Below are 14,502 nucleotides of genomic sequence, written 5' to 3' on the forward strand. Positions count from 1 at the left end.
GGAAGCAGACACCAAATACTTAGTTTTAGGGATAAGACTGTACTCTAGTTCTTCTGGCCACTCATTGATTTTAACAGGAAGCATTTAAAGTCAGTGGGCACATCTCCTTAAATTATAAATTGAAAGTAATCCATCATAATGAGCTTGATTATCCTTTCAATGTATCAATAGCAATTATGTGGTCTTTTGGTTGTTAAACAGCTACAAAAGGTTGTTCTGCAATTATTTACTGAGGTGAAAATCAAAGCATGCAAAATCTTTAGAAGAAAGCTGCAATTCCAAAGCAGCAAAATGGGGGGAAAAACAGCTCGTTACTGTCATTGACTAGATAATAAACCACTAGAAACTTACTAGTGAAAATGATTAAAAAAAACCACACATACATTTGTGCACTAGCCAAGATCAACACTGGCGTAAGAATGAAGATAAGCTTTGCAATGAGAAACAAGGGGAAGCTGGAAAGAGTCATTTAATTGTCACACCCTGTTTTAGGACACAGCAAGCAGATGAAATAATAATCAGCAGATTAAGAATAGACTGCAAAGAAAAAAATCAGAGCTAATATTAGTAAAAAGCTAGCGGCAGGGTTGTTCTTTATTTGCCCAGGAAATACACTTGAACACCTGCTGCAAGATGCAAAGCTGCAGTGACTATAAAAACATGAACAGCACAGAACAGCAGTCTCAACTAGGGTACAACCACTGAAGGATACCCACTATTCAGAAAAGATCAATATAAAGATAAAAGCGGTAGATTGAGCGCACAGAAGATGTGGGAGCCATGCTACACCCCTGCTAAAAACGGTCTGCACAGGACCAATGGGCACAATCGGGATGCATGAAGAGCACCAAAATTGTGAGGACCCTGGACACCTGCCTGGCAGTTCAGACCACGATAGGGATAGGGGAGGATCAGTCCAAGGAAATCTGTTCATCTGGTAGCACTGTGTAGGGACGGAGGTTTCTATAACTACAGCAGTCAGTTTCTTCAGATACAGAATAAGAAAGAAATGGGAGAAACCCAAGTGCTCCTGAACGTGGTAACTATTTCATATTTCCATCAAATGGTGATTGAACAAAAAGGTGTGATAGAAATAGATTTGGCAAGTAGTGAGAAAGCTGTAGAAGGCAAGTCACCAAAAATAAGTTTAGGGGAGTGATCAAAATTGACTCAGTCTGAATTAAAAATAACACTCCATCCTCAAAACAGATCTTTAATTAGCATTTTGATGTGGGATAAGTCAAGGAGGTAGCAACTTCACCTGATGTGAATATGAAGCCCAAGGACTTGGATGCAGAGGAAGCAGCAAGTACATGTAAAGCAAGTATCTCTTCTGTTCTAAAATCCACCTTTCTTCAAAGAATCTAAATTCCACAATTTTTTTCTTAACTCAACATTTAAGATCAAATGAAATTATTAAAGAAACTGAACAAAAAAAAATCAAGCAACACAAGTACCCTAAAAATACCAAGTCACAGTTAAATTAACACAGCTCAACATCGAACATAGATGAACTTAATTCATGTAGAGAGCTGATACTTTTGATATTCCTTAAGCTTAAATAGGGAAAAGGGAATAGGATGGAGTTATTTTCAACATCTTTCCTCCCTGGCCTTTGAAATGCATGCACACACACTCTCATAAACAATTCCTTTTATTTCCACATTTGTTGTGTTTAAGATTAAAACCAGAAGATATTACAGTGAAGAAAACAAAAAGATAAAAGCAGGAGCAGAGAAAGAAGATGAGAGGAGAAGTCTTCTCCAATCTTGTGACACAGAAGCTGGGCCCACAGTCAAGAAGCCAGTGCTTCTTCCACCATCTCCATATTTCTCCCTTCCTGAGCGCATTGCGAGGGGACACGTGGCTGCAGTTTGCCAATTCCTCTCCCCAGATCAATGAGCTGCCATGTCCTAGGATACCCTGGAACAACTTCTGACTTCTCAAACTTCCTCTTTTATTCTTCAAGCATTTAGGCTGCAATTGCCTGGCCTTACAGATCCACCTTCAGAAGACTCCAAGTAAAGCAAAATGTAAAGGCACACTTAACTGTGTAGCCTAATATAATCAAAGTCTGCATCAAGTCATCCTTAGACCAGTTTAAAAAAAAAAGAAATCCCGTGCATTACCCTGTTTTTAAAAGTATTCAGAGGATTTTAAGCACCACAGAGAACAGAAGTTCTGCTCTTTCTTCCTCCCCATCTTCCAAGATTACAGCTGTTACAGTTTACTACTTTCTTGAGAAAGCTGGTTATGCCTCCTCTGGATAAGGGGGCTTGTGGTGCAATTTTACCTAGTAAGATGTTTGATATTACATAATTCCTATGAAAATAGGCTGTGGATGAAAAATACTGCATACAACCCAGAAACAGAATTGTTGGAACTTAAAAGCTTGCAAGCTTACTTTAAAGAATGTCACCTACACCATCACATTTCTCAAGACAAGAATAACTTTAAAGTAAGAATTTTAATTCTGGATAAAATCTCTATTCTCAAATAGGCTCTGTCTTTCAATGTCTTTCCGTTAACTCAGCCTTGTTTCCATCTCCACACACTCTGTGTATGGCTCCCCTACTATTTTATCTTAGGTTTGTCTATTCACCCACATACATAACACCAGCTTGGAAGACTTACAGATGCTGACAGAATGAGTCCAAAAGCGATGGCTGCTATGCCAAGGTGAGCTGAAGCCCATCATCCCCTTGCCCCAAGTGTTCAGAAGGAAAAAGCTGCCTGATCACAGAGCTAAGGGCTCTTTCAGCTGCCTGGCACCTTCATTCACCACCTTCTGTGCAAGCTGGGTAAAGGACATAAATCAAACCAGTGTACAGTCTGCTTCCCTGAATGCTTCAGGGACAAAATCAGTGGTATTATCAAGAACGGTTTCGGTGTGTTGGCAACAGCACAGAACATGACCAGATCTCAAAACCCAAGTGACATCCCTGCCATACGATGCTCATCCTGGTACTTTTCCCCACAGGCAACAGCTCACTCATGGCACAGGCAGCTCCGAGCCCACAGGGGCTCTTCCACTGCAATTCTCTAGGCACATTCAGCACTTTTCAAATCAGCTTTGACACTTCTGTAATTGGGAGAAACCTGCACAACAGCAAAGGAAACAGGCACTGCATGGCTTTCAGAAGACAAACACTAGTTTGAGAATCACAGCTGCAAAGGCCAAATACAGTTAATTTTTACATTCTCTGGGTCAGAGGCTGCCAGCCTTAGAGCACCAGCACCAGCAACAGTCCAGTTGAGGAAGAAAACCTACAACCGTCCAAAGCAGTCGAGTGCCAGGATGTATTCCAACCAGGTCTCCAACACTCCAGACTTGGGGTGCACCACAAACACCATCCAGACTAGTCTAAGCCACTGAAGAGCTCCCTTCTAAGAGAGAAATCTTTTCAAGGACTAGGACTTCAGATTTGGTTTCTTACATGTAGCTGTTATGCCCATCACTCTCATCCTTAGTGCCACAGATGAACAAACAAACTAACAAAAAAAACCCAAACAACAACAAAGAGTCATGACTAAGAAAAAGCTAAATATAGTTAGTAAAAAACTTCACAAAGAACACGTAGGGACTACAGCCACGATTTTATAATCCTCATGCTTTTGCAGATAAGTAACTATCTTCAGCTCTGAACCAGAGTAGCATTTAAGGTGGAAGTCACACTGTTTTGACCAATTGGTGTGCACAAGGCAAAGTGCACCTTGGCAATTTCTTGGCCAAATTCTCCTGTACGTTACAGCATTTACAGAGCAATACTCTGTCCTGGTTTTGTTAAAAACAAGTTTCTCTTTTAGTGAATTTGCCTGTCAGCTAAAGCCTTCATATTAACTGCATTTTCCTGGAGAACCAGACACATGTTTTGGTAAACCTAGCAATGGAATGCAAACTTATTGATAAGCATGGATGGAAATCTCAAGAGAGGGGCGACGAGAAACAAGTGACCAAGAAACTGACCAACTGTGTATAACATTCCATTCACGTGAATACTTCACGTAACAGTGGGAGATCACAAGGATCTCGTGCCTTTCCCTTTTCCCTTCTGCTTATGGCCGACATTAGGAGAGGACCTTGCTAGTCGTCCCTGCAAACTGAGGCCTAGTGAGAGACTGAATCCAGCTCCGGTTGGCTGCAGAGTCCAGTCCAGGCCTTTGGTGCCGGCTCTGCAGTTGCTGAGACTTTCAATATTGGTTTTGTATATTTTGTATTATTTTCTCTATTCTTATTAGTAGCATTAGTAAAACATCTTTAATTTTTTCCAACTCTCTTCTCTCTGTCCTTCTTTTCCTCCCAATTGCCTCTCCTTAGTGGGAAGGGGGGAGAGGGAGGGGAAAAAGAGGGAAGTGGTGGGGAGAGGAGGTTAACAATACATCTGCCAGGGTTTTATTGTCACCCCGCAATCTAAACCCTCAACATACTCAAAGCTGATTTTTAAAACTAGTTTCATTATTCAGCTAAGTATTAAAAGTAGCTGCTGACAAGTTTGAGGGTTATCAGCATCACAACCATAATGACAAATTATCACCTTTTTCCTATCAGTCTATGAACACCTCAAAAAATACATTGAAAAAGCAAATCACTAAGTACAACTCAATTAAATGTGCTCGCTGAACAGGCAGGAAGAAATCACAGAGCTGAAACCTCCTGGCTTGTTCACTTTCCTGGCATGAGAACAAGCACAGGGCAAATGGGGACAGCCACATCCAAAGAGAAGAAGCTCACTTCAGAACAAACAGGCAAAGAGCACTCATTACCACCATCTCCTTGGGTTTTTCCAGTGAACCCTCAAAATAAATGCTGCTGCTGCAGCATTTATTAAGCCTGCCCACAAATTGCCTGGGCCATGACTCCACACCCAAAGAAGTATTAAAGCCTCAGACATCAGTAAACTTGGGATTGACAGGGTCTTTGCCAACACAAATGGAACCAACTCATGACAAAAAGGCTTCCTAAGCCTCTTTTAAAAATCAATGAAATGGAAAGCTGCTCACTGAGTAATCACCTAATAAACTAATTAGAAAACCAATTAATTAACTAACAGCTAACTAATAAAAACACAGGAGTCCTGCTCCCTCCTAGAAATCACAAGTCCAAACCAAGTCTGCAGGCTGGAAGCTCTGCTTATTTTTTATCCCCAATCCAAGGCTTCTTCTCCAAGTGTGTTTTGTACTTGTTCCTTCAACCAACCAACAGCTTCCACTTTTCTTTTAAAACACAGCAAAAAAGAATACCAAGAATAATTCTGATGAATGCAGCATTTCCTCAGCAGCTGAAAATCTGGCTTTAGTGTCCTTCTCAGTTTTTGTCAACATCTCATCTCCATCCCCAATCCACAGGTGATTAACCACCAGGCCTACCCCTCTCCTTGCTGAACTGTCACCACTGGACAATAAAGTAGTCATGATTGACACCGGGCTTTCCACAGCTATTATTTCAAATACATCCTTGTGAGGGACGGACAAGATGGAGAAGGAAGTGGTATACTCATATTTGGCCTCTTCTTCCAAAACTGTGTTGGCATTTTAATCTTAAAAAAAAAAATCATGGGAATGCATCCTTCCTTCCCTAAAGGCAGCTACCTAAGTGCTGACGACTACGAGCTGTAACTGCTTCCTACAAAGGAGAACAGCATCACACACATCATCCTCAGAGCATGATTGCTGGCATGGACTCCTTGGAGGACCCTTGGGCACCAGGACCAATTTCTATATTGCAGTCAGAAATAAACACAAGACTGACACCGAAGCAGCCAGGTTAGGGCAGTCCCAGAGGAATACTGAAGCATAACTGGAGGTATTTAAGGACACTCCAGAGACAAGTAAGAAGGTGCCTGCTGTCCCACTCAAGAATTTGTTAAGCAATAGCTGAATGGAGCATTTAAAGAAGGAGAAAAAACACCATGAAATTTTGCACTATATCCAAGGCTGCTCTTGCTAAAGGAGGGTTCACCTACATCTTGGTTTACACTCAAGCCACTGCTCTATGGGATGCTTCAGAGGGCTCACTTTGCCCTGCCACCACCTGGAGCTGCAGGCAAGTCATGGAAAGATCAGCCAAGCCCCAGTCCCACCTCCCACAACATAAATCACCATTAAGTTGTGCAGCCAAACTCCACAACCAAGTTTTGGATCCTTAAGTTCTTCTTGAAGCCTTTATGGGTTTGTTTTGGAGGAAAAAAACACCTACACCACACCAGTCTTTTTCTACTTCTCTAACCAAATGCCCATACTCAGCTACAAGAGGTCTACCTTTTAATAATGGGGACAAAACGAGAAGTGTCTTCACATATATACAGGGATGCAATGCTTACTGCAAGTAGGGCTACGTATGATGTAATTACAGACAAGTTCTCCAAAACATCTTCACAAATATCTATTCTGTTTCAGGGGTTTTTTCTCTATTTTTATTGAAACTTTGTACAGAAGTTTTAAACATTTCCATACAATACTTTTAGACAGGACAAAATGCCATGGTAAAGGAATGTAAACTGCAAGAAACACAGTCTGAAGTATCCAAATACTCTCTAATAAGAGTTTTAGTTTGAAGACTAATGCAGTAGGCAAAATAATATGCATACAGTATACAAAGAACAGTATACACAGGGCCAGCAATGCTAACTATGAAAATTTTTCAGATTTACTTCAAAGACTTATAGCAATATGATAATTCTATACACTAGACCAAAATTAATTTATCATACATCGTTTCTATGACAAAAAGCTTGTCATTATGGACAGTAGCAACTTACAATATAATTAAGCTGTATTAATCTCATTAACACTTCTAAATCTATATTCCTACTACAATATTTTTCAGTATATTGTCTTATAAGATCTTAACAGACCTTTAAATAACACTTTACCAAAAGAGACCTGGATCCATTATAGTGATCTTATCTACATGCCCATTTGGCTTATTTCAAAAAAAAAACAAACAAAAATAAAGGGACAAGGAAAAGGCAGGTTTCAAATGCTATATGATATCATTTGGTTTTGGTCTGAAATGTATTTAATAGTTAAAAAAACAAAAAGGCAGTTCATTAACTGGTATTTTATATAAAATCTGCAGAAAAATACAACAGCAACAAAAACCAAAAATACTTCACAGATATCTAAAAAAACATTATATCAGAGATACAAGGTAAAGCAGCATCACTTTTGACACTGTGCTTTAAAAATAAGACAAATGAAGAGACTGCTCTAGTGATATTAGAAAATTTGCTTTCTTCTTGAAGAAGACTACTAACATTTTGCACAGCAACTATTTTTATAACCACCTCATTTAAAAACGTGTATTCATAGACACAGAGAATTGTCATATCATTACCATTTTTGCTCAAAGTGTCTGACTTTACACAGTGAAACTGATAATGCTAAGTGTCACCAGATGTCACTATACCATGAATTCAATATTAGAACAGAAGTGAAGCAAATGCCTTTAAACCAACACCATAAAAGAAATAATAGAAAGTGTTTTGTAAACAAAACAAACCACTTCGCAAAACAAGAGAGTTCAGAGATCTCACAGTGAAATCAGAAATCCTAATTATATATGTTTACATTCTAGGACTACTCTTTACCTTAGGCCAGTTAAAGCACATTAAACCATTTAATTATATACAAACATTTTCATAAAAAAAATTAAAACATTGCACACAAGTCAGCTTCTTAACATCACATAACAAGGTTAGTTTTATTTTCAAAACAATTACATTTAAGGGCACAGAACATACAGAATACCAAATTAACAGATGAGTATTTTTGCTTCGCTATACATGCTAAATCCAAAGATTTCCTCAAGAAAGCTAGAGCTTAGCAACTCTAACTTCTCCCGCATATCCTGTTCTCTGAAAGGGAGCATCTCCCAACACCTCCTTTATCTTAGGATTTAAAAAAATATATATATATAAAAAAATAAAGCTGTACGTTTTAAAGTTGTAAGCATCTTCTGCTTTAAGCGTTTGGGCAGAGATCCTGTGATGGCTCTGCCCACTTCACTGTAACCTCAGGGGAAATCCTTTTCACTCCTCAGTTACAGGACTCTCATGACTTGCATCAGAAGTCTCATGCTGGCCCTTCGGGGATTAGGGTGGGAAGGGGACCACAGAAGCGGAGAAGTAGAAAATACACAAGCGGTATATTGAAGGCCATTTTAATTTCTTACAATCTCTCACCATTTCCTTTCAGCTATTAGTAAAAGCAAACAGGAAAAATAACAAAAACCAACAAACAAAAAAACTTTGTCAGAGAATAGCATCAAATCGTTCATTAAAAAAAAAATTAAATAAGAACAAACTCCCAGAATGTGCTATTAAGCTCCCAAGAAGCCTGTTTGGTTTTGCTTTTTTTTTTTAAATAAAAGGCTTCTAACAAATTTCTGGGAGAAAATTCAAATACCCTAACAGAAAAATAAGTTAAGGGAAATAACAACAAAAAGGTGTCATTCCAAAACAAAAATAATTTTTCCAAGACTGTCATTCTAAGCTCAAGGCAATAAATAAACCAATCGCTGCGAGACAGAAGCACGTGTCCTCCTGGACCTAGCCCTGCACGACTAGTCAGTCCCACCGAGTAGGAGGCCAGGAATCCAAATTTATGGAAGTGGTTGTCCATTACGGGAGACACTCTTGTAGTTTTTACTGCACCAAAAAGCTGGTGTTTGAGCCAAAACGTATTAACCTGGGTTAACACCTCCCATGTAGATCATGATCAGAAAATTAGCAAAGGCATGTTTACGCTATAAAAAAAACCCTCAAGAAACTTCTTATACTTAGGTCCACAACACAGGGCAAGGTACTCACTCACCAATAGACAGTTTGCTTGAAGCCTTATAATTTGTTGTGGGGTTTTTTGGGTTTGGTTTGTTTTTGTTTTTTTTTTTTTCCAAATAAAGGCCTTTTATTAAGTGGTTATACACACACCAAAGAACATTAGCAAGTTCTATGACCTCTAAGACATGAAAACAGAATATGACTGAAGAGGCCGGCATTAGGCAGAGAGTAGCATAGAAACACATTTTTAAACAACTTAAGAGGAAAAGCACTGAAGAAATAATCTGTTTAAAATCTCCTTCACAATAACAGGTCTAAAGATGGGGGGATGCAAAGTATTACTTTATTAAGATCCCGACTGACTGCCAGTTACCACAGAGATTTATGTGGCAACTTGTTAGTTTAGTGAAAGTGAAAATACTTTAACTGGGAGAAGGGATTATCTCATATTCAACAGTCAAAGGCTGCACGGTACATTTGCAAAGGATAATGACTCCCTACCACAATCAAAGGATACTTTCACCATGGACCCGACTGCAGTTATGCTGCACAGGACACAGACATCTTGTGTATTAACTCTTTACAGCATTCTCTTTAAATAGTAGATTATTTGGGGAGGAAGAGAGGAGGAATAACAAGGTGGAAAAAGCTATTCTAAGCAAATCACTCCTCAGGTGGCAATAAAAGCCATGCCTTCAGCTTCATAACCGCATGAGGCACCCTGGGAAGCAAGCAAGCACAGATGAAGCAATAGCAGCCAAGCAGAAGGGTCCCTGAGCTAACCTGGCTTCACAGGTCAAGTGGCAACACATTTGTTAATATCAAGAGTAAAGAAGACTGGTCTGGAAAATCCAAGTACCAGCTCCTGATAGAAAGAGACATGCCACGTTACTAAGGGACACCGCCTGGTACATCAGTCTCTTTTTCCCTGTGCCAAATTAGGCTTACTAGCCAGGTCCCAGCTTTTTCGAGAAGGTATTTGATGGACTGAGACTTGTCCTTACCCTCTACAAGTTGCCACTTTTCAGCCCACTAAGATGAAATTTTGCCCTAGATTACTTTATTCTGCATAGAAACAACGAAGTATGATTTACATCTATCTTATTGTACTATCCTTCCTAAAGAATTAATTTGAGATGCTATTAAGATACTTCACACACCATGATTTTACCATTAAAAAGGATTTCAGATATTTTTCTGAGCAAAGCCAGTCACATAAACCATAAGTGTGTCTTATCACATTGGTATTAACATCAAGACTCCAGTACAACTCTCTTCTTCTACATATATTGCAACACTGCTCCTACACTTATTACTGTATTTCCAGTTTGAGTAGTCTGCTTTCCAGCAGCAACAACTAAAAGTGGAGAAAGGTGGGACACCTCAGCCTCTGTTTAAAAGTCTCAGAATTAATGGGATTCAATTGACTTAAAAAACAGAACACCCAACAAAAATGTAAGTTAATTTCATCTGAAAATATGCATTGTACATACTACTAAAAGCTATATGGATGGCCTGCAGCTCACAGCACCACTGTGCTGGGAAGCAAACTCCCAGCAGCAGTCAAAGGCAAGATTAACAGAACTATTTCACCCACAGGGATTGGTTCCTGTTTATATGCCAAGGAAACATTTCTGGACCCTTGAATCGATGCTGTTTAACTGTCACAGCATGGTCCCTTGCACCATTTTTGGCCTAGCTAGTTCAAGCTCTTCCAAACAAGTCCTGAGACAAGCCCAGGAGCAAAGACAACTGGAGGAATTATTTTCATGGGAAGCCTGGATACAACCGCTCTGTCCTGGAGGGTAAGGGAGTTCAACACCACGAGGGCAGCCACATGGTGTCAGGTGGCCTCTGCACCCCAAAACAGGCCCTGACTTGGATTAGCATAAGGGCAAGAGCACCCAGGATGGCGACACATTCTTTTTTACCAAGGGTGAAGCAGACCAAGCTCTGCAACCTTTTGGACTGCAGAGCTCCATCAACTTGCTGCACAGACATGTCCTCAATTGCTGACACAGATTAGGACAGCACGTGCTCCTTCTCTCCTAACACAGAATCCCTTAGGAGTCAATCCTTAAAAAAAAAGTCTGACAGTGTGAAAGGCAAAGTGGGAGAAGGTATAAGGCAAAAGGACTCTGGAAAACAAGGACCACTTCTACCTCTTTCCCCCAATTCGCCTTTCTCTTGTCTTCTCACTTCTTTTTCTTCCCTTACAGATTCAGTATGCAGCACTGGTATGGCTGCAGAGTATTTCCTTCAAGATGTACACACCAGAGGTAAAAAGATGTTTTTCAGTGTGCTTACCAAACTGAAGGCATGCAAAATCTCACACTTCTCTTCTTCCCGTGTGGTAGAACCTATGTACAGATTTTTCTCTAGAGAGAGGCTAATCCTAATGTCCTAAATGTTTGGGGACCAAAGCAGCTGAATACATATACTCTTCTATTTCAAAATGCTAAAAGACATGAAGAGTATGGGGGTTTTTTTCCCTTTTCCCCTCTCCTCCCTTGCCACTTTGTCATCTCCAGGTTGGTTTTTATTATTTTCTTTTTTTTCTTTTTAAATAGAGTAACTTTTCAGTAATGGAATTTACAGTGGATACAATCAAAAAGACAAACATTTTCTTAGAGAAATAAGACAGAAAGCTGCTAACAGCTGTCGTGTTTTAAGTGCTACAAGATGTGACAAAATATCATCCTGTTGTTGCCATAAGAGAAATGAGAAACAAAAAAAAAGAGAAGCAGAGAGCAAAATTTAAAAGTGCTAAGTTGGCCAAGGTAATACAGCTATGTTACAAAGAATGACTACACAATGATGTGCATCGCAGCCTTACACTTAAAAGAAAGGTCTTTTGACAGAGCTTTAATCGCTTAGATTTTACACATAGGTAAATGATTGCGTGTTACCATCACTCTAACGCCGACTGAGTTCTGTAACTGCCCGACTTCAAATGCAGCCACCTGCCTTTGGTATATTTATACATGTACACATGGAAAAACAAAGGGTTAGTGCTGCAAATGGGGAAAAAAAAAAAAAAGAAAAAGGGAAAAAAGACGACACCACATGACACATTCTGTGTTCAGCAGAGATAGGACAACATGTCTCAAATGGTCTCTAAATAGGCTAAAGTTGAGTTGATCTTACAATTATAGCGTAAACAATGCCTGGTTGCAGTTATGTTATTTGAAAAGAAAAAAAGAAAAACAATAAAACAAAGTCTCCAGAGACCTGTATCAACTTCTGTATGTTTAGCCATACCCTTAAAAGTTCACTATTCACTTACAAAGAGAAATAGACAAACATGAATATTCCAAGTGAACAGACACAGACCAGTCCAGTATTTAGTAATAGTTTAACTTTTGGAGTCTCTTCCAGCATTTGTAAACAAACAGTCTCTTCCTCCATCTCCCGAACAGCTCTCTTGTTCATGGTTTTACTCTTAAAGCCACAGAACCAATCTATGAATTTCAAATGTCTCTCTCTGTCATCCGTCTCTTCCTCGTGCTTTTTCTCCCCCATCAAAGCCGCTTGTCCGTTCGAATAACAATCAACTGGTGTCTCGACTTCAGAGTGACTCACAGAAATCACCGGGTTGCTGTCATCTCTGCAAGTAACCAGAAGATTAATATCCTCTGGCTTAATATTTTTAAGATTTTCTTCCGATTTGCCATTTGGAATGATATGGTTAGTGTTTTCATTGCACTTGAGGATGGTCTTTTCTTGCACTTTGTACAGCTCCCCCTTTGCGGCATTCTCTTTTACATTCCTGTTTTTCACGGCCCAGAAAGTGGTTGTTCGAACCTGCTCCTTGGTAGGTGGAGGCGTGAGGAGGCTCACCACAAAGGTCACAATGCCAGTGATCCAGAACAGAGCTGTCGCAACATACATGTAATGGATGTTTTTGATAAAGCTTGGCCTAGTATCCGGCTGGTTACACTCCGGAGCACGATAGATAAACGCCAGTATCAACCGTATCGCTCCAAGAACAAACCCAGCCATTCCGCCATAGAAAGCACCCTGCTCGTTGCAACGCTTCCAAAAGATACCCATAAGAAACAGAGCAGCCACCGGTGGGGTCAAATAGTCCGCTACCTCTTGAATATAAAGGTACATCTGACCACCTTGCATTTCTACAATTATCGGGACCCAGGCAATGCTTATAACTACCATGAACGCAACAAAGACTCTTCCTACAATCATCAGTTCTCTAGACGTCGCGCTCTTCCGAATGAGTTTGTAGACATCAAGCGTGAAGATGGTGCTGGCACTGTTGAATATCGAGTCCAAGTCACTCATCAGTGCAGCGATCATCACAGCCATCATCAGTCCCCGCAGACCAACCGGCACCAGTTTCATCACCAAACGTGGGTAGGCAATGTTAGAGCATCCAGCTCTGCTCCCGCAGACTTGGAAACAGTGCTCTGGATTAATGCAGGCGATATCATCTGCAAACAGTATTCGTGAGATCATGCCCGGGACAACTATAATAAACATCGGCAGCAACTTTAAAAAGCCTGCCATCAGAGTGGATCCTTTGGCATGAGCAATGTTTTTTGCAGCTAAAACTCTCTGAACTATGACTTGATCAGCACACCAGTACCAGACAGAAGCTGGGGTCTGTCCCAACAGAAATCCAGGCCAGGGAATATCTTCATCTGTTGGCTCACGCAACATTTTAAGAGCATCAGGCTTTGGGTTGACATTGCAGGAATTGGTATTGGAAATGTTGTAGGTTAACAAGATAGCCGTAATATTTGGTGACGCTAACATGTACTTTCTTTTAACTTCTTCAAACCCACCAATCTCCGTAATACTTATGATCATAAGTGTGAGGGCACCAATAATCATAAGCAGAGCTTGAAGGGTGTCTGTGTAGATGACAGCCACAAGACCTCCAGTCACAGTCAACAGCGCAGTCATTCCAATAAGGAGGATAACCGACAAATAGAGGTTCCAACCTAGTGATTCTTGAATAAAAAGTGCCCCTGAATACAAGTCAACTGAGAGTTTCGTGAAGATATAAAGAATTAGAGACAACGCTGCAAAATATATTTGAATTCTATGCCCTCCAAAACGCTTGGACAAGTATTCAGGCATGGTGTATACTCCCGACCGGATGTAGACTGGGACGAAGACCCATCCCAAAAGCTGCAAAAGCATTAAGGCGTTGAATTCCCATGCACCTACTGCAAATCCACTTGCCGCTCCAGATCCTGCGAGCCCAATGAAATGTTCACTTCCAATATTGCTCACAAATAAAGATGCACCAATAGCTACCCAGGTCATAGAACGCCCTGCCAAAAAGTAGCCGCTTACGGTGCTCCGATTGTACTTCCACATGGCAAAAAAACCTATGCACATTACAAGCACGAAGTACAGTGCCACAATGGCAATGTCTGCTGTTTCCAAAGAAGCCCTCATTTTTGTAAACAAAATGACTTCGCACAGCTGCCGTCCACTTCTCGCCCCCCAGCCAACGTCTTTTAAGCAACACGTGAACCAGTTAACATATATCAACACTGTGGATCAAATTCTTTGTCCCTTGGTTTGCTGTCCTGATGCTGGTGGTTGTGGTACATTTACTTTCTCCGCTTCTCAAATGGAAATTTGGAACTTAGCACGCACTTTTAATCCACATTCCACAAGAGCATCAGCCTTAACTCAGTTGATGTAGGAGAAATTCTTAGTTGCAGCTAAGTTTAGTGAGGCCTACTGTACC

General features: G+C 40.3%; 2 protein-coding genes across 2 annotated transcripts in view; both read right to left on the reverse strand.

The window, feature by feature from the left end:
- The window catches only part of MRPS6 (mitochondrial ribosomal protein S6), a 47,657-nt gene that overhangs the window by 19,235 nt on the left and 13,920 nt on the right, over positions 1 to 14,502 (reverse strand). The window lies entirely within an intron of this gene.
- SLC5A3 (solute carrier family 5 member 3) lies at positions 11,691 to 14,204 on the reverse strand (the record flags this gene model as incomplete). Its single annotated transcript, XM_080361894.1, has 1 exon — positions 11,691 to 14,204. One exon carries the CDS (start codon positions 14,202 to 14,204, stop codon positions 12,063 to 12,065), a length of 2,142 nt encoding a protein of 713 aa, XP_080218020.1. The 3' UTR covers positions 11,691 to 12,062.

The sequence above is a fragment of the Nesoenas mayeri genome, assembly GCF_963082525.1.
Source record: "Nesoenas mayeri genome assembly, chromosome: 1".
Classification (NCBI taxonomy): domain Eukaryota; kingdom Metazoa; phylum Chordata; class Aves; order Columbiformes; family Columbidae; genus Nesoenas; species Nesoenas mayeri.